General features: G+C 33.5%; 2 protein-coding genes and 1 long non-coding RNA gene across 16 annotated transcripts; 1 reads left to right on the top strand and 2 right to left on the bottom strand.

Annotated features, from left to right (window-relative positions):
- Positions 1-1,241: 1,241 nt before the first annotated feature.
- LOC100749371 (glutaminase kidney isoform, mitochondrial) lies at positions 1,242-13,086 on the bottom strand. Of its 7 annotated transcripts, none has more exons than XM_012389927.3 (12): positions 12,813-13,086; positions 10,535-10,632; positions 7,315-7,350; positions 5,996-6,095; positions 5,784-5,926; positions 5,145-5,518; positions 4,587-4,867; positions 4,313-4,489; positions 3,921-4,081; positions 3,336-3,479; positions 2,971-3,111; positions 1,242-2,788 (listed from the first exon to the last, which is right to left on the bottom strand). In XM_012389927.3, the coding sequence occupies exons 1-12, from the start codon at positions 12,903-12,905 to the stop codon at positions 2,608-2,610; spliced, it is 1,929 nt and encodes a 642-aa protein (XP_012245350.1). In that variant the 5' UTR covers positions 12,906-13,086; the 3' UTR covers positions 1,242-2,607. The 7 variants fall into 7 exon arrangements, with proteins under 7 accessions (XP_012245350.1, XP_003492293.1, XP_033178704.1 ...); XM_003492245.4 differs by having other exon boundaries at positions 3,336-3,461; XM_033322813.1 differs by lacking the exon at positions 12,813-13,086 and adding an exon at positions 12,606-12,690.
- On the top strand, positions 12,936-24,446 carry LOC117152121. Of its 2 annotated transcripts, none has more exons than XR_004462378.1 (5): positions 12,936-13,023; positions 13,109-13,311; positions 23,353-23,784; positions 23,872-23,991; positions 24,130-24,446. It is a non-coding gene; the product is annotated as an uncharacterized LOC117152121 (long non-coding RNA). The 2 variants fall into 2 exon arrangements; XR_004462377.1 differs by having other exon boundaries at positions 13,109-13,405.
- LOC100744623 (sodium/potassium-transporting ATPase subunit beta-1-interacting protein) lies at positions 15,092-23,624 on the bottom strand. 7 transcript variants are annotated; one of them, XM_024370191.2, is made up of 7 exons: positions 23,411-23,624; positions 22,414-22,551; positions 22,240-22,320; positions 21,978-22,169; positions 21,840-21,900; positions 21,054-21,111; positions 16,907-17,049 (listed from the first exon to the last, which is right to left on the bottom strand). In XM_024370191.2, the coding sequence occupies exons 1-7, from the start codon at positions 23,462-23,464 to the stop codon at positions 17,040-17,042; spliced, it is 594 nt and encodes a 197-aa protein (XP_024225959.1). In that variant the 5' UTR covers positions 23,465-23,624; the 3' UTR covers positions 16,907-17,039. The 7 variants fall into 7 exon arrangements, with proteins under 7 accessions (XP_012245378.1, XP_024225959.1, XP_024225960.1 ...); XM_024370192.2 differs by lacking the exon at positions 21,054-21,111 and adding an exon at positions 21,451-21,484 and having other exon boundaries at positions 16,910-17,049; XM_033322815.1 differs by lacking the exons at positions 16,907-17,049; positions 21,054-21,111 and adding exons at positions 17,369-18,993; positions 21,451-21,484.
- Positions 24,447-24,700: the final 254 nt, after the last annotated feature.

The raw sequence follows: 24,700 nt of genomic DNA, 5'->3' as shown, positions 1-24,700 counted from the left end.
TTTCTCCAACTTTTCTTCTTTAAACGCAATTTATAACATTCTTACAAAATATTAACACAAATAATCCATCCTATTATTATAGCAATAAGATAAAAGAATAAAACATGATCGGATCGAGTGTTAATGAACGGAATAATGATTGTATCGATGAAAGTTATTGTCCACTTGTAAGTGAAAATCTGAACTTAAATCAATTGGAGGATCGTATAATATGTAGGCAGAAAAAGGTATTTTATTTTTGCTGTTTTTACTTTCAACCGACAATATTATTATCTGTATATATTGTTAATGTCATGTTAAAGATACAAAATATTTTTTATGGTAATTTCCAACTTTCAACTTTTGGAATAAAATAATAATCGTAAATTTAATTCGTAATATCCACGCGAATGAAATTAGAATAAAATATTCGATGACAACATTATATAAATTTATATAAAATATTTTTATGTAAAATTATAACATCGATCGAAAGTAAAAGTCGCCTTTGCATAAATACCTTTCCCAATATTAGATATCGGTATTGTCTTTTGTCCATTGGAAGAATATTTTGCTATACATTATGTATACATTTGAAATAGCATTAATTGGACGTTTCGAAACATTCAAATGACGGAGAATTCAGACCTTGAAAATTTATATATTTGCGAAGGTAACATTTTTGGAAAATTTATTTGATACGATACTTTGAAGTATTAATTTTTTTGTTTTGCTTTTTACGTTAATCAAGCTTATTTCGTTTTTTCCGACAGTCCTGGTGAACTTAAGAGGAAATAATTGACGCTCATTGTACGTGTCTTTGCTAATCCACCCGTTGAACGTGGTTTTTCTTTACACTTATTAAGCAAGGATAACTGCTCGAATTTCTAACAAATCTCCTGAATGAATTTAAGAGGCAAACTTCTTCGTTTTCGTATATGTATAGATCTTTCTCTTTCAGCAGTTTTTAGATACAATCGTTTAGAAATTTCCAAGTTTAGGTAGCATTATACAAAAAAATGCGAGAAGTGTTAACATTCGTGCCTTTAATTACTTTTATTTCAAATTAGGTGCGAAACAATAGAATGCTACATAAACTGAAATTTTTGTTTAAATAAAAAATTAGATTTAGATGCATTTTGCAAGAATCACAAAGAAATTTCCAATTTAAACACGTATTCAGAACGATATGTTTCTCATCTGGCGAATCTTTCCTGACACGAAAATTCTCTTTTCAGGTAAGAGATTCCAAATGGACAATATCCATGTTATCCATGCAGTTCATTCCACTTCGCGTCTTCGATTTTTACATGTTCTTGCTCACGAGACAATGAAGAATCGCACAAAGCGAAATTTGATAAGTTTTTTACTCCCCTTTGTATAATTACCATTCTTTCGTCTACTTTAAGGCAGATTTCGAGGTAATTGACGAAACGTGACACTAACACGAACCCCTTATTCGGCAATTCGGATTTCAATAATTTTATAAAGCAAATGATTCACAGAAAAGTGAGTTTCTTTGGAAGTTAAACAATATCAATTTTCTGCATTTCCATTTTGCCAAATAAAGGGTTGAACATTTGATTGAATAAACAGATAGTGGTAAAATGTACCACCTATACAGGAAGCAGAAGACGCTTCCGGTAGCCACTTTTTGTTGTTCTCTTCCTCTACTAATATAGAGATCCACGACCCTTATTCCTTTGACTAATAATTTTATATATAGGATACAGACAATCACAGTTCTGGTTTTTTCAATTTAAAATCTCGTTATTAACAATTGTCATAAATAAATCGTTTTATTTCAATATAATACTACGCTGATGAAATATAATATAACATAGCAATAAAATGGAAGGTTAAACGAAATGGAACAGGAAATACTAAAATTAGGAAAGTGTCAATTGCAAATTGATAGAAAATGATTCTTAGTTGTACCTAAATTTGGAACTTTTCCTTCCTGATACTCAAAGCATACACCGATGAACACGTAGGAACGAGTATCGTAGTAAATGAACGAAATGTTCTTTATACTATTATAGAAATTATCATCGGTATACGTCAGTTCTCTTGCACAATCATTCGAAATATAAATTAATACTTAAACAGACGACATTTACGTATAAGTATTCCTTATCATAAATAAGAACTAAATCACGTAAATAATACTGTAAAATTACCATGAACGTGCTAGCCTTCTGTCATCCAAACTGTCGCTATTTCATGAACGATAAATCTTTAATACTAAAAATGCCATACGAATCGTATCCTGTTAAAAAGAAACAAAAATAATTAACATAGTTCAAAAAAACATTCATACGTTTCTTAAAATCTATACACATACGCACACATTCATACAAAAAGATCAAATAATTAAGACACAAGAAAAGAAACGGCTATAAATATAATTTACACTATTTGGTGGTAAGAACAAGATTATAATGATTTTGATTCTAGGCTGCAAATTCAACTAATCGTAAAAATAAACTAAATCAGCCGTAACGTGTGTTTTTGTAGGAAAATAATCGATTCACTGTGATCTCGAGATCCTTCCGTCATTTTCTTATTGTAAGTCAATCACGCCGCGCACTTTCTATGAAAAATATCCTATCTAAAGCTGCTATGATCTTATGGTATCGGCGTTTGCGTCGTTGATTCAGCTACTTTCATTTGATCCCCTTCCTCCGTATTATTCTCCTTCTCTTCGTTTTTCTGTTCCGTCTTTAAGGCTATAGCGTAGTTGTTTAAGTATTCCACCACTTGCATGTGTCCGAATGTTTCTGCTTCATCGATCGGCCTTTTTCCCCATCTTAAAACCCGATATTTCCATGAGATATTGTTATTTTGTATTTTGAAATAAATTTGAAAATTAATCGAAGGACTCTAATCGAGAGATGAATTAATTGACTGGGAATTCATTATAAAATTTATCTTCTTTATGAATATTAGGGGATACAAAGCTAAAAGATAGAAAGATTAGGTGGCACTTACCTATCCTTAGGATTGTGAGGAACTCCACACTGTTCGATTAAAAATTCGACACAATCCAGATGCCCTTCGCTAGCAGCTAAATGCAGAGCTGTTCGACCATCATAATCCGACAGGGTCATGTCCATTCCGCTCAATCGATGCCTGAAATTAAATATAAATATAGATTATAATTTAAATAAATAAAAATTCTTAATTTGTAAGTGTTCCGATCGCAAATAACTGTTATAAATGATCAATAATTTTAATAATAGAAAAATATGATTGCACCGAAAATGTCGCAATGACCGCGGCAGAGTTAAATAAAATACGTCTCAATAATAGCAAAGCTGAAGCATATTAATAATCAAATAATTAATGATAATAACCTTCTCATCGCCGTAACATCGCCACTGGCTGCGCTGAACAGAAGATTAACGATCGACAGCCCTTTGGTTTCGTATTTGTGCCTCCTCGGATCTTTCTTGTTAGTCGCGTGCTTCAGATTGTCGTACCTGTGATCATAGTAGGTGCTACACTAATCGGGACGGGATGGAAAACGACGGGACATCAATGAACACAGACGATGTAAAGAAGAGAGTAATAGGCAGAACGTGTTTGTTCGGGTTTGGTATGTTCGTGCAGGGTTTGCGTGTACCAGGGGTTGTGAGAAAAGCAAAGGAAGGAGAACAAACAGTTTAATTAATGTGTGTTATCACTGATCTCGGTGGTCTTTTTATAGCATAAACAATCAAGAAATTTGTTACATCTAAAAGTGGACATCTAATCGTTTAAATCTTTCCTAAATTTCGTGTGTTTGCAGCTACTATTGTTTCTCTTTTTCTTTCACTTCTTTTTTATTTTTACAAAAGCTAATACGTTGTTTCTATAGTGATCGTTGGTGTGCAAAATGTAACTAAACGTAAGTTGAAATCTATGCAAGCACGCTAAACGAAAGTCAATAACATGCGTACCTATGAAAGTTGAACTCAGAGACGAGTTCCTGGCAGAATTGGACGCCTCTGCAGGAGTTCCCAAGGGGATCCAATGGTGGAGACCACGTGCAAATACCCATCACGTTTGGTATCACTACCAAGAGACATCCTGACACTCCGGACTTCGCTGGTATGCCAACCTATACTCAGTTACATAATTTATTTTCAATATCTATCAATAATAAGTTGCGAAGGATAAATTGATAGAACAGTTCAGAGGAAAGATAAACATTTCAGTAAAAAATTGCATTTTCGCAAGATTTTCATTTTGACTTGATTTCTTCTCGCGACTTATCTTTATTAAGCTGCTTTTGATGACAAGAATATTTCTTTCTAGCTTAATATCCTTCCTTAAAAAGGTAAAAAATTACCTTGAACGCAAATTGGCCACTGTAGTCGTACATTCCACAACTGTGCATTAAACTCAGAACATCTCGAACGCTGTCAGGCTTTAAAACTTTTTCTTCGGTGATGGGACAAATACCACCGTTGGCCAAAGTGGCTGCCATCACTGCCATTGTGTCACAATTCGCCTCCATGGAGCAACACTTTACAACAAACATGTTATTTAAATATTTACTCAACATCATTTTCCTCGTATTTTCTGTAACAAGTTACGACGAAAGACAAACCAAGAGAATTTACCTGGAAATAGAAATCCAAGATTTCTTTTAGATTCGATTTATCGGGATAACAATTGTGCTCCCTCATGTAGAATCCAAGTGCGTAATTTCTGTCAGCAGCTTCCCGTTCCGATAAAAACACAGCGTTGTTGAAGCCTAGATTCTCTTCACCAGCTAGCCTCTTGAAGTAGTTTAATGTAAAATCGAATTTTTCGGCTAAAGTCATTTCAGGCTTGATTAGAGACTTTAGGAGAGAACAGATTAAGATTGCCCCAGCGTTGATCATAGGATTATGAGGTTTCTCTGTAAGGAATTAAATATTTATATATATGTGTGACATTTGATAATATAAAAATAATAAAACATAAAAATATCAAATACATAAAACGATGGCAAAGAAACAAGAAATCTTAAAAAAAGTAATAAAGAGTATTTATAAAGCTAAGAAGGAAATATTCAAAATATAGCATTCGTTATAATTTTTAATAGGTAAAACTAATTTTTTATTTAGATTTTATTTTTTAATTGCGTTCATAAAAATATAAAATCTGCAATCTACGAATAATAATCTAAAACTTACTGTTGTAATCTAGCACCAACTCGTTGAAGTTTCGTCCGGATGGTTCCTGGCCAACGTATTGATGGACCACTTCCTGTCCCAGCCTATCTAAAGCGATCGCATAAGTCAAGGGCTTGCTACAACTTTGCAAAGTAAACGGGATCGAGGTGTCGCCGATGCTGAATCTCTGTCCATCGATCGTGCAAACGGAAACGCCCCAATAATCTGGATTCATCCTCGCTAATTGCGGTATGTACGAGGCGACCTTGCCCTCCGAGTTCGATTTGCATTTCCAATAGAAGTCCTCTATGTGCTTGGTGAAGCCCGACCAGTCGGGGATAATGAATTGATGCCTAAACGCCCGCGAGATCAGCACTATGTTCGGATTTATAATTCTGAAATACAGTTGAAATTTTAATATTAATTAAAGCTACTCATTTCGAATCATTTAATCTTGAACCGATCTAGATCTACGAATTTATGAACGAATCTAAGAAATCTAAATCTTCCGTTTCGGTAGATCTTTTTTAAATCATGGACAGTTGTTAGCAGAAACAAAAGAAATTGGTAGAATTTTTGTTAGCAATTTAAGTATCGCGAATTTTTATTTTTTAAATAACATTAAACGAGAGTTATGTTAATTCGCTGCGAGGAAATTACCGTCTAAATTGTTCTCTATTCAATTTTTGAGTCTCGTGAGATACACCCTCGTGACCTCCGCACTTCAAGTGTTCCTTTCGTAAATTATCCGTAAATTCTTGAAGTCTAGGGTCTTCGTTTCGCAAACCGGTGGTCCTCAGAGCCTACAATTATATGAGAATGAAATAATAAATGATCAATTACATGAAAATGAAATTGATGGGTATACTTACAGCCAAAAACTTTCCCACCGCTAGGAGGCCGGTATCCTCGTTTTTAAACATGTCGAAGAGAACATCTTCCGCGTTCGTTGCTTGATCTTGATCTCTAGTGCTGAAATAAGTAGAGAAATTGGACGATTATTCGTTTCATATTTGTGTAATTTTAATTAGATCGCTGAGTATGGATAGAATTTGAAAAATAGGAGTAAAAATGCGGAAAATAGCAATAAAAATTCAAACTACCATCTTCTCAGTCTACGTTGGTGCAATTTACTAGAGGGAAGATATAATACGCTTACTATTGTGCATCATTCTACTTATATTCTATATATGCCACGTGGCATGCAACTTATTATCTTGGCAAAGTGACGAATTTACTTGACTTTATGACATATATCTTTGCTTTTATCGATATACAATAATAACAAGTTTGGGGAAGACATACTTCACCACTGTCATGCATAACTATTACTAATCATATAGTTGATACAGTATAGTGGGTATTGTACGCATAAGCTAGGATCTATGCCAATATTCGTTATTTGTAAACGTAACAAAACATAGACCACAGAGACATTTGAAACTTGGATCTCTGTCTGAAAAGTTTCTATCGAGGGAAGCTAAATTTAGTTGTGGCTACATCGTCATCAATACCTTGACTAACGAAGTTGACGTTTATTGAATGACGTAATTTGTTAGCACTAGTTTTTATTAGAAATTGATTAGATGAATGACACTATTTATAAAAAAACAAAGTTAGAAAAACAAGATGATAGTACATTTACTAGACGATATTTATGATAGATAATAGAACTTATATAATGACCCACAAAAATATTTGAACACTTATAGAAATCTTCTATGAATATATTACACAAAATATTTTAAAATTGCATCAGTACTGTAATGAGTGACAGTGATGGTAAAATCTTAAAATGATTTAAATAACACACCACGTATACATACCTGTATATAAATGTTCTCTATGGTAAATGTTCATTGTAAGTAAGTTAATTGCTTTTAGGGAGAATATTGTTATATAATACAAAAATTCGAGAGATTTGTTGTAAAGTTTCTCAGAAAACTTAAATTCACTCTGCAATTTCAATTATATTAAAACTACAAATCTCGAAGTTTATGGGAAATTATATCAATTCGAAGAAACTTGACAACGGTCTGTATACATAGTCATAGTATTCAAGAAACGGGAAAACCTATTATCACTTCACCAAAGGAGAATTCAATAGCTACAATTTATAAAAAATGATTTGAAACATTCCACATGTTGCACCATGCAATAGTTGACAGCAACATAGTTGCACAGTACTCACTACATGTAATGACTGTCATGAATGAAGCTGTACTCGCTGCAAAAACAGAATAAGGACAAGAGATTAAAAAGAGAATCGTGTATTTTACCTAAGAAAACGCGCCAGCATCCTCCTCGAATTTTCACTCTTCTTTTCTAACCACATTGAACACGTAATTTTCGTTCTCATTGAATAGTATTCAGGATCGACGAAGCTACTCATCGGCACTAACTCCGAATTTTCCATTGAACATTTATCGTTCAATTCTATACAAGGCATAACGATGCTCTGATCCATGTCCTTCATATTTTAATATCAAAATTAAAAAAGCTTTGTATGTAACTTGAAATTAATTTGCTATTTCTTGCAATCCAAAATACTTGATTTGAGAATTATCTACCAATTTTTGTTTAAGCACTGATCAATAAACGATTCAAGTATTAATAAAAAAATCGATATTTCAAATTAATTGGCACATCGCTCCACACGACAGTCACAGTTTTGATTGATAATGTCGAATTCTACGATCTTGATGGACGTTCTCCAAACGGAAAATCTTTCAGAAGAGTCACAGACAATTCCTCCACAATTCTTATCAGGTTGGTTTGTACAAGATAACCGGAAACGCGGTCTTATATTAGCTGAGAAAAACGACCCCACTCGAACAAAGGAAAACACGATCCAAAAATAGCGGAAGATGCTAACAGGTAGCAATCTCCATGAGAGCGGTTCGAGTATGTATATTCTGGAGCAAATAGGTTCGGTACATCGAGATTCCGAAGAATTGCATAACTGCAAACAAAGATTGCCTACTATTTAGTTGTTCTGCTCCGTCTCTTTACTCATCTATTACTGTACTTCATGTTTTCATATTTGCGCAGTATCTCAATATTTTCCACACCATTTCCACATCTATCGAGCAGATTTAATAAGATCCTTCCATTTTAATTTCAATTCCTACATATTCTGTTTATTTAATTTGTTTAACAAAATATTATAATGAATAAAATGATAATAAATTAAATAATTAAACATGGATTTATAATGTATAGAGTAGTTATAATATATATAATAATAAATGGAATTTAAATGAAAAAAAGCAGAATTTGAGGTAAATATCTAAAGAAATTGTGCAAGGGTATTTCCTAAGGGAATATTTCATATCAAAGAGCTTGTTCAAATTTTATGTTCGACGCATTGGTTGCATTATAGCACGATATGAACACGTGATTTACGCAAGCAAACGTTGAATACTACACAATAAATCACACCTGCGGTAAACAGTTGATTAGGCTTAATTAGAACCACTGGACCGTCGACAGTGACGATCGTGTGGTCAATAGTGACAAAAGCTTTTTAGTTCAATTTAAAGCCGACAATGCGAAAAATCTTATGCAAAGTTGAAGGTAAATAAAATATGCTTCCTACTTCAACAAATTCATTGAGACTTTCATAAATCTCAGATCTCTTTTTACATTATTGGAGACATTATATTTTAATTTCCATCGAAGGAAAAATCATATTTTCGCATTTATACAGTGTATATTATAATATAAATCAACCATAAATCGCAGAAATCCTTTAAAAATAAATCATCTCGGGACAATTTTTGTGACTAATGAAAATGATACGATATGGAAATATTATACGTATGATATTGATTTTTGTAACAATTCTTACCGTAAGTACGTTTTTTGAAAATGAGGAAAATCGTCTAGAAATGGTTCACAGAAGTCGAAACTGTCCATTATCTTCTGTCTTTAACGCGAAAAGCAATCGGTCGAATACTAATCGTCCATTGTTGAATGAGAAGCTCTATTATCTAAATACGTCTATTTCAAACACAAAACACTCTTCTGCGAAAGATCGAGTTTCTCGAAAGTCGAGCAAAGTTCTGAGAGACAACGAAGGGACATCCTTTGGAGTATTTAAATGGCCAGCAATGACGTTCAGACAATAAATACAACCTATGGGGTCGAGTTCTCTGTCGTTCAATGGTTCTCAATTAATAATCAATATCATCTTTTCGATGTCATCAATTTACGAATCGAAAGAGAAGGAATTTTGAAGGATGATCTATAATCGAATTAATTACAAAAGGAAGAACGGAGAGATAACTGGAAGGTGACATTAAAGAAATTAATTTAAAAAAGATATTGCAATTGCTTGAAAGATAAGAATACACAAATGATTAGTGTTACAGGGGGATTTAAATGGAAATGGCAGAATCAATGGAGGAACAATTGCATTTTCTTCCTTTTTGTATCATGATAATTAACAACTCTACAAATAGAAGCGATTGAGAACCACCAGTATCGATTACTTCGGATTTATTGATACTCCATTGTGTTCCACTTAGTAGTACGGATCTATTTCTTCATTGTTACGAGAAACGATCCTTCTTTTTTTATCTAAATGAACGAAATGATTAAACATCTGCGAAGACTATTGTACTCATTGGCGTGGTTCAACTGCTCTGACTTCGTTCGTTGTTTAAATTATGCAATCGAAATAGTTTCATTACACTATTTGCAGAGGCATTCTCTCTTACGTATCACAACCGATGATTTCGAAACTAATGATTAATAAAAAGAAACCAGCGATTAACTCTTTGACGGTGAAAAAAAAAATCAAAGAACTCGGAATGAACAATACATATTAGGAATAGTTGCTTCTTTTTCGTAAAGACTTTCTGCATTTCTTTTTTACCTAAGTGTCGATACTCTCTTCGTGAAATTGTCTAATTGCAAAAGTGATAAAATTGCGAATTAAAAAGAGGAGTCAACTTTTGAGATTTAACATTGCCTATATGAATTGATGTTCCATAATGTACATATCTCGTATAGATTTTGTATAGATTTTCATCGTTATACCTTGCGAAATCTCATATTCTCTGGAGAACTTAGTCTAACGTCGTAGTTTTCCTCTCACGGTCGGAGCTATGCGAAATTCGAGAATGTCACGTAATTACGGATCATTTTGCGCGATTAAATGTAACACCATTCGAGTCGTATCGCTTATTGTTAATATTAGTAGCTTCGTGACAGAGAATAAATAACGAGAACGCGCGTTCTTTGAAACGAAACTATAACTACAAAACATAATCGAGTTGTTTAAAACTAACTTTGTAAATAGATATCTTTTAGATCACGCTATAATTACAAATTTAAAAATAATCGAGTGACTTGTTGTAAAAATTTAGAATGAAACAGAGGTAGAAGTAAGATAATGAATTAATTACCGTGTCTGTGCTCGTTCTAATTCTAAGGCACTTCCAAAAGCGGCATCCAAGTATTTTGCACGTCCCAGTTTCTTCGACGCTGGTACCGCCGCTCGTCTCTGAAATAATGTAGAAACTAGTTAGAACAAGCATGTTTGAAGAATATTTCGCTTTATTTTATTTTCTAATTTGTCACGATTTGTTGGAGAACGTTTCGATTTTATTTCAAACTTGTTCAAATTTATTTTGAAACTTGTTCTTTTTGTTGAATGTTTTCATTATATAGTTCAAATTATCGTCTATCGATATTTGATTTAAGTGCCTTTAGAAAAATGTATTGTAATCTGAATTTAAATTCATTTAACGTAATATAGAATTGTTCTTAAAAATTAGTATGATTTACTACATCCATTCATTATTTCAGAATAGTAAAATTAAACGTATAAAATTCTATTCTGTGCGTTTGCTATTCTATTCTGTGTCCATTTTTCCATTTCAACGTCAAATCCGCTTTTCCATTATAAAAGCGGTGGAAATAAAAAGAGAAGGAGGCACAATTCCGCTTTTCAGAAACCGGTCCAACGATCGATAAACAAATTTCGGGTCGGTAAAACGTACGAGGGGTGAAAAGTGGTGGTTGCCAAGCAATTCTGTATTGATTCTTCGATGAATCAACTACCATAGCCCTAAGCCGAAACCTGCCACGTGTACCCTTAATTCAGATCAGCAGGATCTGCATGAACGAGAACGAAAACAATAAAGGAAACTGATCTATTCTCTATAACTTTTAATCCAAGTTTTAGTTGAATGATCGAAAGACGATTCAAATAATTGGGAAGTGGTTTCTCTTGCACTAAAATGTACCTTGTCTCCAAAATTTCATACATAGTTTCATAGAGTTTACAAGTCACAATGGATTTTATTAAATATATTATTAAATCTTAAATCTTCTTTAAGTCGAATCGAAAGTTAAGTTTTCTAATCTTTCAGGTTTTCTAAGGAAAAGTTCAGATACAAATACAAGAACAAATTTCGAATTTGAATTGCGGAAGAATAATTATTCGCAATTTCTTCTGTTTTCAACCCCTCTGAGACCCCTCATTTTTTCCACGATATTGGAAAACCAATTCTATAAATTCCATATGACTTTTAGTCATACTAGATCAAATACTATAAATGATAAATAACATGAGACGTATGATAGCTCGTTGATGAACATTGACATCAATTTATCGCGCAGAAATGTTAACACGGTCCAATCCAGACGCGTGCACTCCAAGTAGCCGCGTATTTCTGTCGCTGAAATGGGACATTGCTGTCGCCCACGTGGACACACCGCGAACGAACAATTTTAACACGTCTCCTCCGTTATGTCAGATACCTTTTTCCCTCGAACTGTATACACTGTATGATTTGTGTACATATTTATACAATAGTATTATTTTTTACGCAAATATTCACAGAATGTTAAGATTAAAATGAAAGTAAATGTATTTTCTTTGATATATGTCGAATATTTCGATAAAAGAATATTCAATTTATTGCTCTCTTTCATTTAGACTTTCGTCTTATTTAACAACGTCTGAGTTCTTTTAGTGATTGATCAATCAGCGACGATTCTCCCTCGAGGTCAGAAGCACCTCAACACTGCCTAATCAACGAATCCTCTAATCCTCTAGAAGATTCTGCTCGTGTCTTCTGAATACTTGTACTTTCCAAATTCAATTAGCGTAACCAAATATTCCAACATCCTTTAGTACCTTCGAAGACAAGTAGTTAAAGAGTTTATCTAGTCTAACTCTCCACAAAATAATCAGAAAATAATCAATGTTGAATGCTTCTGTTATTCTCCAAAATCAATTATCAGCAATCGAACGTTCTTTCATCCTCTATCCAACATATATTTCATAGTCAGCTGCAAAGTTTATAATCCTTTAAATATTTCTAGGTCCAGCTCTCTATAAAATTTTAAATAGGAAATAATCAGCCTTGAATACTGCTCTTGTTCTCCAAATTCAATTATCAGCGACTGAACATTCTTTCATTCTCTATCCAATAAATATTGGATATAGAATTGGAAATTCTACAACACATCTTAATTCCAAAGTCAGCGAAATCGTTCGAAATAAATTATTAAATATCCTCTAGTCTAACTCTGTATTGAACACCAAGTCCACGAAGCAATCGATGAGACATTCTCACGCCGTGCCAAAAAGCCCGAGCACTTGGCAATCCTCCAATCAATAAATCTACGAAGTAGAATCTCTCGGAATCTACTTGACTTTGCAATTCTTCGCACCTTATTGCTTGTGTGCAGCCTTCTGAGTCCGTTCGAGCCGACCTTGACGATCTTCAGCATTCTCACGCCCCTGACGATCGCCTCGCAGTTCATTCGAGCTGTTCGCCAAAGCAAAACGCGACTGCGAAGAAGTAACTCAACGTGGATTAACTGGCACGAAGATTCACGTTGGCTGACACTTCCTCCTTCGATCTTCCTCTTCTAGACACACGTAAGTTCTCAGAAACGATGACACGAGAGACCCTCGACGTCCCGACAATAACGTGGTACTGAGGCAAGAAAGGGTCTTTTGCCAGGAGGGAAAGAAGCCGGCGAATAGGGCACATGCGCGACTTCGACGCGGCATTGTGAAATTCACCGGAGTATAAACGTTCATCTGCTGGCTGGTGAGTGAATGGAAGTGATTGCTGAACGGGTTGATGCGAATTGGATCTTTTTGTGGGTTCGACGTGGAGGGTTCGAATCCCTTCCTTCTGTGAAAGCTGATTTGCATAGCAAGGTTCGTGGAATATGAGAACGGTGCTTGGTAAATGTTGGATGATCATTGATTCGTCTGTGATATAAAATGTGTTGGTCAGATAAGCATAGTGAAGGTTTGACATTTTTTATACATTTTTATAGATTTGTATATTAACGAGGGTGTTTTTTAGTTAGTACTAAGTATGTTTTTGTGTTACTACGTCGTTAAAAGGAAATATTCCGTTAAAATGAAGAGCTTAAAGAATGGTACTTATCTACAATCTTGATTCTACATCTTAACGAACGCTTTTCTCTAATTTGAAAGTTCTCTGTACAATTAACACTTGCATGAAGTACCAGACAACGCAACCTTTTCCTTGTTGTAAGCTAGAATTTTCATTTACTTCACCAATTTTTATTCTTCGATTACATTATACACGAAAAAATATTTGCTTTTGTATTAATATCTATTTTAATATTTATTAAATTTAATCCTTTATTCGTTATCAACAACAGTTCGTATTTTATCTAGATAAAGTTTTAAATCCATTTAAAAATCATATATGTGTATGTACAGCGTTTGTATATCGCTCTTCCATTTATCGCTTCAAAAAACATACCACGCAGACTCGATAAAAATAAGACAAAATCTTTGAAAGAATTTGGCTATTAAATTTATGTTTGAGAATAAAACTATTCATTGAATCAAAATTATTCTTCGTTTATTATTGTCTTGCTATTATTGCTTCGTGTTATAATTGTACATTGGTGAATGGTAATGGTAAACGATGACGAATCGTGTACAATCCTGAGCGTGAAGAATCAGAAACAATATAATAAGTACAAGCTGGTGACGGTTGAGTCTTACGTGATTTCGTAATTAATTAAAGGTAGCTGCCCTTTAAATAAACTTAACATACTTATACGATAAATTCTATAAAATACAGAGAGTACAATTATACAATTGCAATACCGTGCGAAGGAAAAACGAAAAAGTGATTCGCATAAGCAGAAATTGCAAATAATTTCGAGAATTAATCTTGCATTTTTAATATTTAATACTTATACGGCACTAATACTTTACTTTTTTCGACCTTAAAATGAAATTATTATTCAAATCGTATTCATAAAAAATTCTATATATAGAAAGTAAAATTTGCATATACGAATTAAGAATTAAGATAAAATCGAAGTCGAAACTTCGATTTTTCAAAATTTATTTTGACTTATTATACTTGGTCCTTTCATTCCTTCTATGATAAAAATCTCTTATTGTTTTATATTTTCCACTGCACAGTATCACAGTAGATCGACCTACCGAAAAGATTTTCAAAAATAACGAATATTTGTATTTAATATTGCCTCGATTAAAAAATCCTATTAAAAGACAATCGTGTGGCAACAGAAACCTATTAAAAACTTAATGTTAAAGTTTCTAAAAATCAACACCTTGTTCATCGACGCAGTATTTGAACATGTAATAAAAAAAGAATAAGACAACACATTCGTTGAATAAGAGTATAATGATATTTTTAAGTAACATATAACTACGTGATCGATGAACCAAGCGTCTAGAGATTCTCGAAGAATAATAAAAATTAAGTACTTGGATCGTGTAAGTTGACCGCCTAATTAATTAAACCTATGTTGTACGACAGTCAGCGAAAGAGTTGAGGCAGTTTTACATTCATACAGAATATTACAAGTATTATCATTAACTTACACCGATGTTTAATACTTTGGTTTTCATTTCACACGTCCTATCATCATCGACGTAGTCTATTTTGATTTTTCGCATGAAAAAATATCTCTTATTGCACTTATCATGCATAGAGCGTTTAAACACGTTTATGAATTCAACCAGTGACCATTTTTTTATTTTTTTATTATATTTTATTATATATATGATTACAACACGTAATCATTTTTTTCGTTTTCCAAATTTTTCATTAGATTGGTCACCGTGAAATTCACGATTTTATAACAATCTTTTCTCGATACCTGGAAGACTATAACACGAATGGCGCCCAATATACATTGTAAAAATCTCATTTTCAGAAAATAGATCGTAGAAAAATTAATGTTTCTCTAAAATATCGCGTAAACGTTTCATTTCGAAGGCTCGAGGTGAAAAAGGGTATAAATAAGGATGATTGTGTGATCATAGATCGATATTTACAGATGACTTCTCCGATGAAAAACAATTCAGTGTTATAAATAATCGTGTTAATAATGGATAGATAATTGAAAATGTTGTGGAGCAAAGAGATTTCTAAAAATTGTACAACAGCGAATTCGTATAGTTTCATCTAACGCGTGAATTCTATTTCTCGTATGAAGGATATAATTTTTTATCGTCTCACATTGCAACTGTGATAAAGTCTTATCAAGGGCTGATATGTACGAGTATACGTATATATCGCGAATTGTATGAAACATTACTTTTAAATATTTGTTAAAAAGTGAGTTACTGTCCTGAGATAAAAAGGCGGAGCTTAAAAATCATAGAAGATCGCTACGAGATCGAAGTATCGCGAAATCTTTCTGAAAGTTAATAAACTTTAAAGATATCTATCGCAAAGTATAACAAGATGCAGACAATTGCATCCATTGTTATCGAGTAAAGCTTGATCGATCAGAGAAGTAACAAATACTTCCTGTTCCTTAATAGTAACAATTACAATGTAAGAATATAGTAACTATAACTTATCAAAAAATAAACCTATGTTCGTATTGGACGTTTAGTATCAATTCCCTTTAAAATTGAAATTAAAATAAAAATTAATAAAATTAAGTACAATGGTTCTAGATCTCGATCCTCTACAAGTTCCTCTAAACAGATCTATACGATTAAAAATACTTTAGTTTCTCAATAGAGAATTACAGAATTCCATAATTACATTAAAACTATCACAATTTGAAAAATTACACATTAAACGATATTACCATCAAACTATTCCCTTAACCAACTAAACATCCACCAAACGCAGGTTTCCAACCACCTCCCCCCAGACTTCTCAGATTACCGTATCCTGATAAGCAGGAGGTCCACTGAGAACAAATTGCCTCTGGCTCTGCCTAACAATATCTGTTCTGTTGGGAACCTGAGGTGTAGCTCTCACTCCATGATAATTGCTATAACTCGACCTAGCACTAGCTGGTCGATTATTATAGATCTCATCCAAATCTTCCCCGTTTAAGCTTTGCGTACTAGTTTGTTGAAAAGTTGGGTTACTCTGACCTTGCCACTGCATTGGGCTCAATTCGTTTGGTTGCCAATTATCAGTAAGATTTCTGGTAGAGTTGCTAGCATCCCAATTAGGGTAACTCTGATTCGTATAATTGCTAGTGTTAGAGTAATTGTTAGAAGAATCTTGGTTCCATAAGGTAGGAGAAGACACAGCCATATTTACAGCTTCCGGCTGCCAGTTGGAGTTCCTATCTCTGTCCCAACTCATCGAGATTCTATCATAGTTGAGCGTGCCTTGAGACAATGAATTCACATTTTGATTGGTAAGATTGCTGGGCGTTGTATTAGCGTATAGACTTTCCTGATGATCCATGATTCTGTTCACGGGATTCTTTCTGCGTGACTGCCTTATAGAACTCCTTCTGCTGGATCTTCTTGTCCCGTCACGAGAGATCACAGATCTTCTTTTCACTCTGCGTGGAGTCATTGGCTTTGGAGACACGCTGTCGTCGTGAACCGTGGGCTCTGGCTGAGAGTACTCGATGCTGTACAGAGGCCGCGGTTGCTTTTTCTTCCGCTTAGCTTGGGCTGCGTTGGAAACAAACAAAAATCTTGTCAGTAGGTGTTCTGTTAAGGTAATTATTCAGTTTGCGCTTGGATACTGACGAATTAATATCGCAGATTGGTTCTGCAATAATTCTGAATGTAGATAGTTGCGGTGATTTTGGATGAAATTTGAAATCTAAAAATGGAATATTAAATAGATAGGTGAATCTCGAAGTAATAAGTGATTAAAAAATTACTATAAAGTTTAGGTATTAAATTTTTTACGATTCTTACACCACATTTGAACGAAATTTCTTATAGATCACGTCGGACCTTCATTTTTGGAACGAAGATTAGAAAGTAGTAATATTTTCTAAGATTTTTATATTTGGATTTGTATACCAAGCACAAACTGCAAAGTTAAACACACACTTTTGAGTCAAGTGACAAATGTAGTTGCGTGTTATCGAAGTATCAATACAAATCTTCAACTGTATGAATGAGAAAAACAATCGAAGTGGTTGAATTATTACATGCACAGCGAGAAACACGCTCCCAACGCGATTCGATGGCTGATCAATGTTCATTTCTTTTCTAAATTTTCAAACGATGATGCGACTTTCACGTGATCTTGAGTAATTGAATTAGTTAGACTCTTTTTTAAAGGATCAGTCAGACCTAGTCTAAAATTGTCATTTATTCGTCTAACCAAATGGTAAATTATCGTGTAAAGATTTTAGATTGCAGTAATCTAGTAGGAAAGTACTGACTGAAAGACAAAAACATCGAGAATGAAAAAAAATACAATAAAATAAAATAGTTCCCCGAAAACCCACAGAAGAATAGGAGAATGTTAGAGAAGGAGTGAAAGAAAAGAATGGGGGTTAATAAATAAAAAAGCAAGCAAGTAGTAGGCATTGCACGTTTATTGTCGCCAGTAAACTGCACCAAAAGTAAATTATATGATACAGTAAAATAAATTATACTATAAAATTAAAATCTACGGCCTTAAACGGAGTACAGAACGACACTACTGTACAAGCTTTCGACAAAAGAAGGGAAAGATAAAAGAATCTTCGATTGTACTACGAACAAACGTTTCAACGTTGAATCTGAAGTGACTCGTTAATATTAAATATTCGGCTAAATCCTCCAGTGCATAATGTGAAACGTTTTATTACTCTTATAAATAAATTACGTAAAATACGTAAACGTAATTATATATATGTACAGTATACATTTAGTGAGCAATTTACTTGCAAAATTCATTAAGTCAAGTATGTCTGAGTTAAAATATAATAGATGAGTAATCATATAATTGTGCGAATAATATTGTATGCAATGTTTGCAAAGTTATTCAATAAGAATTAAACTTAAAGTAATATATCTTAAGTAACGCACAGGCAGTATCGTGAGTCGTGAACAAGGTCAGCTTTAAGTCCAATGAGATGTGATGAGAAAAACAACTCATTATTGTATAGAGCTATTTCATTGTGACTGTGACAGATGTTTAGAATAGGTGTATACCTGAATGTAGATACTTAACATTGAAAATTATATAACTATCAGCATCAATTAATCACTGCAAAACGTAACTCTACCGTTTCTTCAGTGCATTTGTATATGCATAGCTCAATAAGCATTGCATTATAAGTATTGTCTATTATCGGATTGCATTAAATGTTCATTGATCGATTATTGTGCGATTTTGATTGTTGGCAAATTAACCAACTGTTTATCAGAACAGTGGAAACAGTGATATCTTCGTGCCTATTCATGATTTATATTCGTGCCATCTGAAGAAACCAATTCTTGGTGAGTAAGCAATTTGTATATCTTTCTTTTTTCTTTAATGAAATTTTATATCTTAATTAAATCAATCTTCGACTCTAGAATATAAGTTTAGTTGTTAAATACCTGATGATTCTTTGAATGTTGTTTACTCATCACACTTATGATTGGACTACTATTTCAACGAGCCTTGATCTGCAACTCACAGAACATTCTGTGTAATTAAGATGCACAGAAGTCTATAATAAGAACAGCATCTTCGTCACTTCAGATTTTTCTTTTTAGCTTCGACATATTATTAGACATTCTTTGATTGATTGATCCATGGAATGTCAAAAGTACTAATTTAGTAAAAATTTATGAGGGAGTCTGTGTATATGATATCTTACAAATTTCGATTATCTGTATACTTTCATCTACATAGATATGCAAAATGTAGCTTCATCGTTGTTTAAAAAAGAAGAATATAAAATAAAATATTCTATCGAACTTAAGGACCGTAAACAAGTATTAGCATGCACTACCAAATACTCATACACGTTTCATTAAAATGAAAAAGTGTTTCGCAGCACCTTATAAACACAAGTTCTTCACCATCATGATACAATAAGCTAATTTCAATGCAGTCTAAAGGTCTCTATCATAATGCTATGTTGTAAGCCAGGCCACGCGTGTCATCAAGGGAATTCTTAATAAGTACTATTCGTATAACAAAAAGGAAAAAAAATATATAAATAATCCTATACATTAGTGAATGTTTACATATAGCGTTTCTTCCATTCATGCTGTACTCTTCGTTCCCTTTCAGATGCAACGTTATTTTGTCTCGTATATTATGAAAGCTCATCTATCAAGCATAGCTTCTTAAAGTTACAAGTTCGATAATAAAAAGATCGAATAAACATTTTCAACCAACATGATTCATAGTTCTATACGTATCACAGTGTATGCATTAATATAATAATGCATGGTTGTCTAATCCAACATGAATCGTATATATGAAAATATCTATGAGCAAATGTAAATAAAAATCTTCGTAAAAAAAGCAAACGATGCTACTGAACACACATTGTCTATTCTGCGTTATCAGTCGAAATACTTTAAAGACGTAGTAGAAATTATTAACCTGTTACTGTGATGTTAAAAAACTGATTTAGGAAAGAAAAAGATATTCTTTCTAGACTAACAAGAAGAAATCAATCGGAGAAGGCACCCTAAGCTAGCTACTCTCTAATCGTTCTATCTATTTGGCAAGGATAGGAATTCTATGTAACACCTTCGAATTCTCTACAAAATAGCATTAAAATACATTTCACTTCAGTCCATATGCTGTTTTAATCAATTCGAGGTCGACGATGCACTGTATGCACCCTATACTATTAATCCAACGCAAACTCTCTTAAAAAGAATTTTAAGCAAATCAATAATTTAGAAATCTTCAGGAAACACTATACAAAAGTCAAATAGTATAAAAAGAAATGGGTGAAACATTTACATCATTATCGGTTTAAATAAAAAAGTGGTTCACTGTTCTGCTGAGATATTAAAAATAGTATTAGATTTCTCAGGATCCTCTTCAAATGAGATCCCGACCTCGAATGGATTAAGTTAGAAAGAAATAAACTCTATATATATTTTTCTAATTTCTAACAATTTAAAAATTACTGGCATACAACGACAGAGGTCTACTATCTCTTTTAGACCTATTCTGTTTCTCTTGGTCAGTCACGTTCTGTTGATTCTCAATTGCCAATCTTGGATCTGAGTAAAACGACCGCATTGACTGTTCGCGAACGTGGTCGGTAAAGACTCTAGGCTTGTTGGGGGCTTTATTTTGCTTTGCTGCAACAGGTCGACATTTGACACGCGGAGATGCAACGGGACTATATTTGGACGAGTGCGGATGGTACAATTTGTTCTTTTGATACTTCAATTTAGCGGCACTGTCCAATGAATCGTATTCGTCGTATGGGGATACAGGCCTCTGTAAATGATCCAACGGATTCGAATAGTCGTTAGAGTAATCAACATACTTTAAGTCGCGACTGGATAGATTGCTTCGTTCAGTTCTGATCGTGTCATTTCTGAAGCTACATTTACTTCGTCCAGAGCTGTTAAATGTTTTATCGTTATGTTTTGGGAAGCTGGTATCGTGACAAACTGATTGATGAGAGCTAGCTGTGCCTGCGGGGTAATTTTGAGCGGAATTTTTGTGAGGGTGGGCAGGTGATGGAAGAGCCGAGTAGCTAACGTACATAGGATGTAACGGCGTGTGGCCTGCCAACCCAAAGTCATCACCTCCCACAAAGTCAACTGAAATATGACGTAGAATCGATTGCATTAGATCGAATTTTATTGTGTTTGTGACGTGAAGGTAGTGATTCTTTTTGATTAAAATTAAATTAGATGGTATATGAGACTCATTCGAATATAGCCAATTTCACAACAGTTTATACGTTTGCAATACATGTTGTATCAGAGATCGAAAAATAAATTCGCGTAATATTCAAGCTTCAAAGATGTTATTTCACAGTACATTGAACATTCGCAAGAGAATCGATGAGTAATGATGTGCATGAGAGAAACCATTTTACTTCGTGCTTTACAAAAGGAGCAAATGCGTGCAAACCATGAATCAGGCAAAGCACTTACCAAAGTGGAGGATCAAATCCACCAATGAAATCAACTGTAACCGACAACCCTCTTTTCAAGCAATAATAAATCTTAAATTTATATCATTAAAAAAGAAATATCCAGAATGGCTGGCACAATCTTTTTCTGTAGCGAAACATGTTATTCTGTATTATAAAAAGATTTATCATTGCACGTTTTAGTTTTTTGACTGTATAAAAATAAAAAATTAAATTTTGAAAATTTTTCCTAGATCTTGTTTACCGATATCAGGAAAAAATATTACCTAAATTTACGACCAAATAATATCCCAGGATAAAATAGAAAATAATTTCACTCTGCAAACTAATTCTTATGCTAATCTGACACTGGCATTAATCAAAACAGAAATTCTTGAGTTTTATACTTACAGCTATCATCTTCCTCCAGGAAAACCTTACTTAGACAAATACCACCTACTATTGCAATAAACTAAAACAAAAGAAATATTACTTTAAATATTGTAATTAGTGCACTTTTACTAAATAGTGAAACTTAATGGTACTTACACCTAAGATACATTGAGTAGATGCATGTAAAATTTCAACTACTTCATAATCTAGCACACAATCTGTCACGTTTGTAGGTCGGGCAGGTCTGAATAATTCTGGTTCAGTAACATCATAAATAGCTTTACAACCTGGTCCATTGACATGCCACCAGGAAAAACTACCAGTACCAAGATTTAAAATATCACTATTCTAAAAAATTAATTGTGATTAAAAATCAATTAAAATTATGAAAAAAAATTACTCAAAAAGGAGTACTTACTTTGTCAAGTACACCAACATCGAGGTAGAAACATATCATGAATATATTCCACCCTAACCATAGTGTATTCCATATACAATACTAAAATAAATTTAGTATACAAACAATTATTTCTGTTTATAATAAATATGTATATAAAAATATATTAAAGTAAAATGAAGAGATTGTACTTACTGATATGATATATTTAGGTCTATATTGAAAAGCTCCGAAAAACCCTAAGATTACAAATATAATGTTGAAAAAATTGACCAGTATCGGGGCCCACATAAAGCCCAGGAAGTCGAAGACCTGGCGCTCTACCGTAGTGATCTACAAGCAAAAATGAAATAATTCCAATTAAATTCAATAAATCAACAAAGAGTCTGAGTAGAATATGTCTGAATCTTAAAAGATTAATTTCTTTCATTTCTACCAACTCCTTTTTGTCTACAATCTTAATTTGCACCAATTGCTCTGTGTTCTAAATACCCAATTAATCCGATGGATCAAATGCGAGCCAGTGTTCATGAACCATTTAACATATTTTTTGCTTTCAACTAAGATACTTGCTTTAAATAACATCCCATTGTATTTTTACTTTTATCATATTCCATTTTAAATCCTTTAAAGCTCAATTAATCGATATTGCATCAATTAACACGATATTGAATTAACCGATTTTGTTAAGTTATCCTATTTCATATGCACTTACTGCATTTTTCAATTAGCAAAAACATCTCTGTAGTGCAATGTAGAACTCTGTATCGGTATCGATGCGAGTCGACAAGAAAGCGCTTAGAAAGTAGTAAAAGCGATGTTAAATGGATCGGTCAGTTTCTACACGGAGATCTTTATTCCGCGGAGATAAACCATGCGATCTATAGATCGATAAAGCGATGCGATAATCAAGCATGTGCCTATGTTTCATCGAGCCATGATATCGTCGATAAAACATTTCGAATCGTTTACAGTTTATATCAATGCAACAATCCATAGATCAAACTCTTTAAACTCTTTATTTTTATTTAAAAAATACTCGATGATTAATATCTGTCCAATAATCAGAGTCTTCTCATAAGAATACCACGCAGTGACTCAGTGCTAGAGAAATACGAATTACGTGTGTCACAGGATGACGATAATTTTCTCTATGAGAGGACAAAAACATTTTTCCATCGAAGAAACTCACGAGTTGCAAGGTGCATATTGTCAGCAGGAAGTGCCTTCGATTACAAATTCCCATGTCATTTGGCCAGATAGATGTTTTCGCGTGCGAGGCCACGGGTATCTTTGATCACTCGATAGAAACGATCTCGTTGCACGTTAGCTGCATTACTGTGGCACGTTCCAATGCGTCGCCATGTTTCCTTGGCACTTGTTCCGTCCCTTTCTTGCGACCGACTGGTGCAAGTGACATGCACCGACGTATATACGAACACGATTTTGTAGCCAAGCAACTTGACTACGGTCTACTCGAGCTAGTTCCGTTCTATTGGAACGACGATATCGCTACGCTTTTCCTACTTTGTTACTCTCTGCCAGTACAATTGGTAGTGGCAATACGTAAGTACAAATACATACAGTTTTGTTTAATTTTAAACTGTTATGTAGAACTAAGCAATTCTTTACAAATTATGAATCCTTCTTTAGGAATCGACAGGAATTTTTGGCCCCAAATTGGGGATTTGTATTAGTAGAATATGATGTGTAAGGAGGTGGCACACAAAATCTCTGTGAAACGGTTCTTCTGAAACAACAAATTGTAAATATGTATGTATTACGTTGCAAATATATATATCCCGATTATAATTAGCGGGACTTCTACGCTCTATGAAAGAGTTTAATCAGAAATCTGCTTGATAGGAATTAACAGAGGAATTAATAAAGAATTAATTCACTTATTTTTAGATGTTACTCGAAGTTAGCGAACATGAGTTTTCTTTTTACATAGTTCACGGGTAAATCAAGAATTCTAATTGCGGAAGTGCTACGCATTAAAGGCGGAAGAAGCTATGTATGTATGTATTTAAAAGTTCTCCTTAGAATGGAACGATTTAATTGAGTAGACTATAGCGTATAGAAGAGCGTATTGTGTTTTTGTTCTACCATCTACGGAATGCATTGTGAATTTCGGTGTTTGTGAATGGTGACACGCGCAATATGTATTACGTGTTTATATAGTATACATTATGCTGATAGGTGAAATAAAAATGACGCATTTTTAATTTTAATAAAATATTTGCAGCAAGCGGGATTTTTGTCCTTATAAGTAGATATATAATTTATATAGTTTTACAATTAATAATTTTTAAAGTATGAAATTCTATTTGAAACGGATGAGCAGCGAAATAGTGTTGCATTTACTTGCTTATTTTAAAGCTTAGTGCCACATTTTTGTTGCCTGCAACGGGTTCGATCCTTTTTCGTCTTGTCAGGTCATTCTCCTTTATTTCCCCTGTTTTCCGCTCTTTGTATTCCT

This window comes from Bombus impatiens, unplaced genomic scaffold (genome assembly GCF_000188095.3).
Source record: "Bombus impatiens unplaced genomic scaffold, BIMP_2.2 scf_0670, whole genome shotgun sequence".
Taxonomy (NCBI): Eukaryota; Metazoa; Arthropoda; class Insecta; order Hymenoptera; family Apidae; genus Bombus; species Bombus impatiens.
The sequence above is the reverse complement of the archived record's forward strand: the minus strand, read 5'-3'. Positions and strand labels throughout refer to the sequence as shown.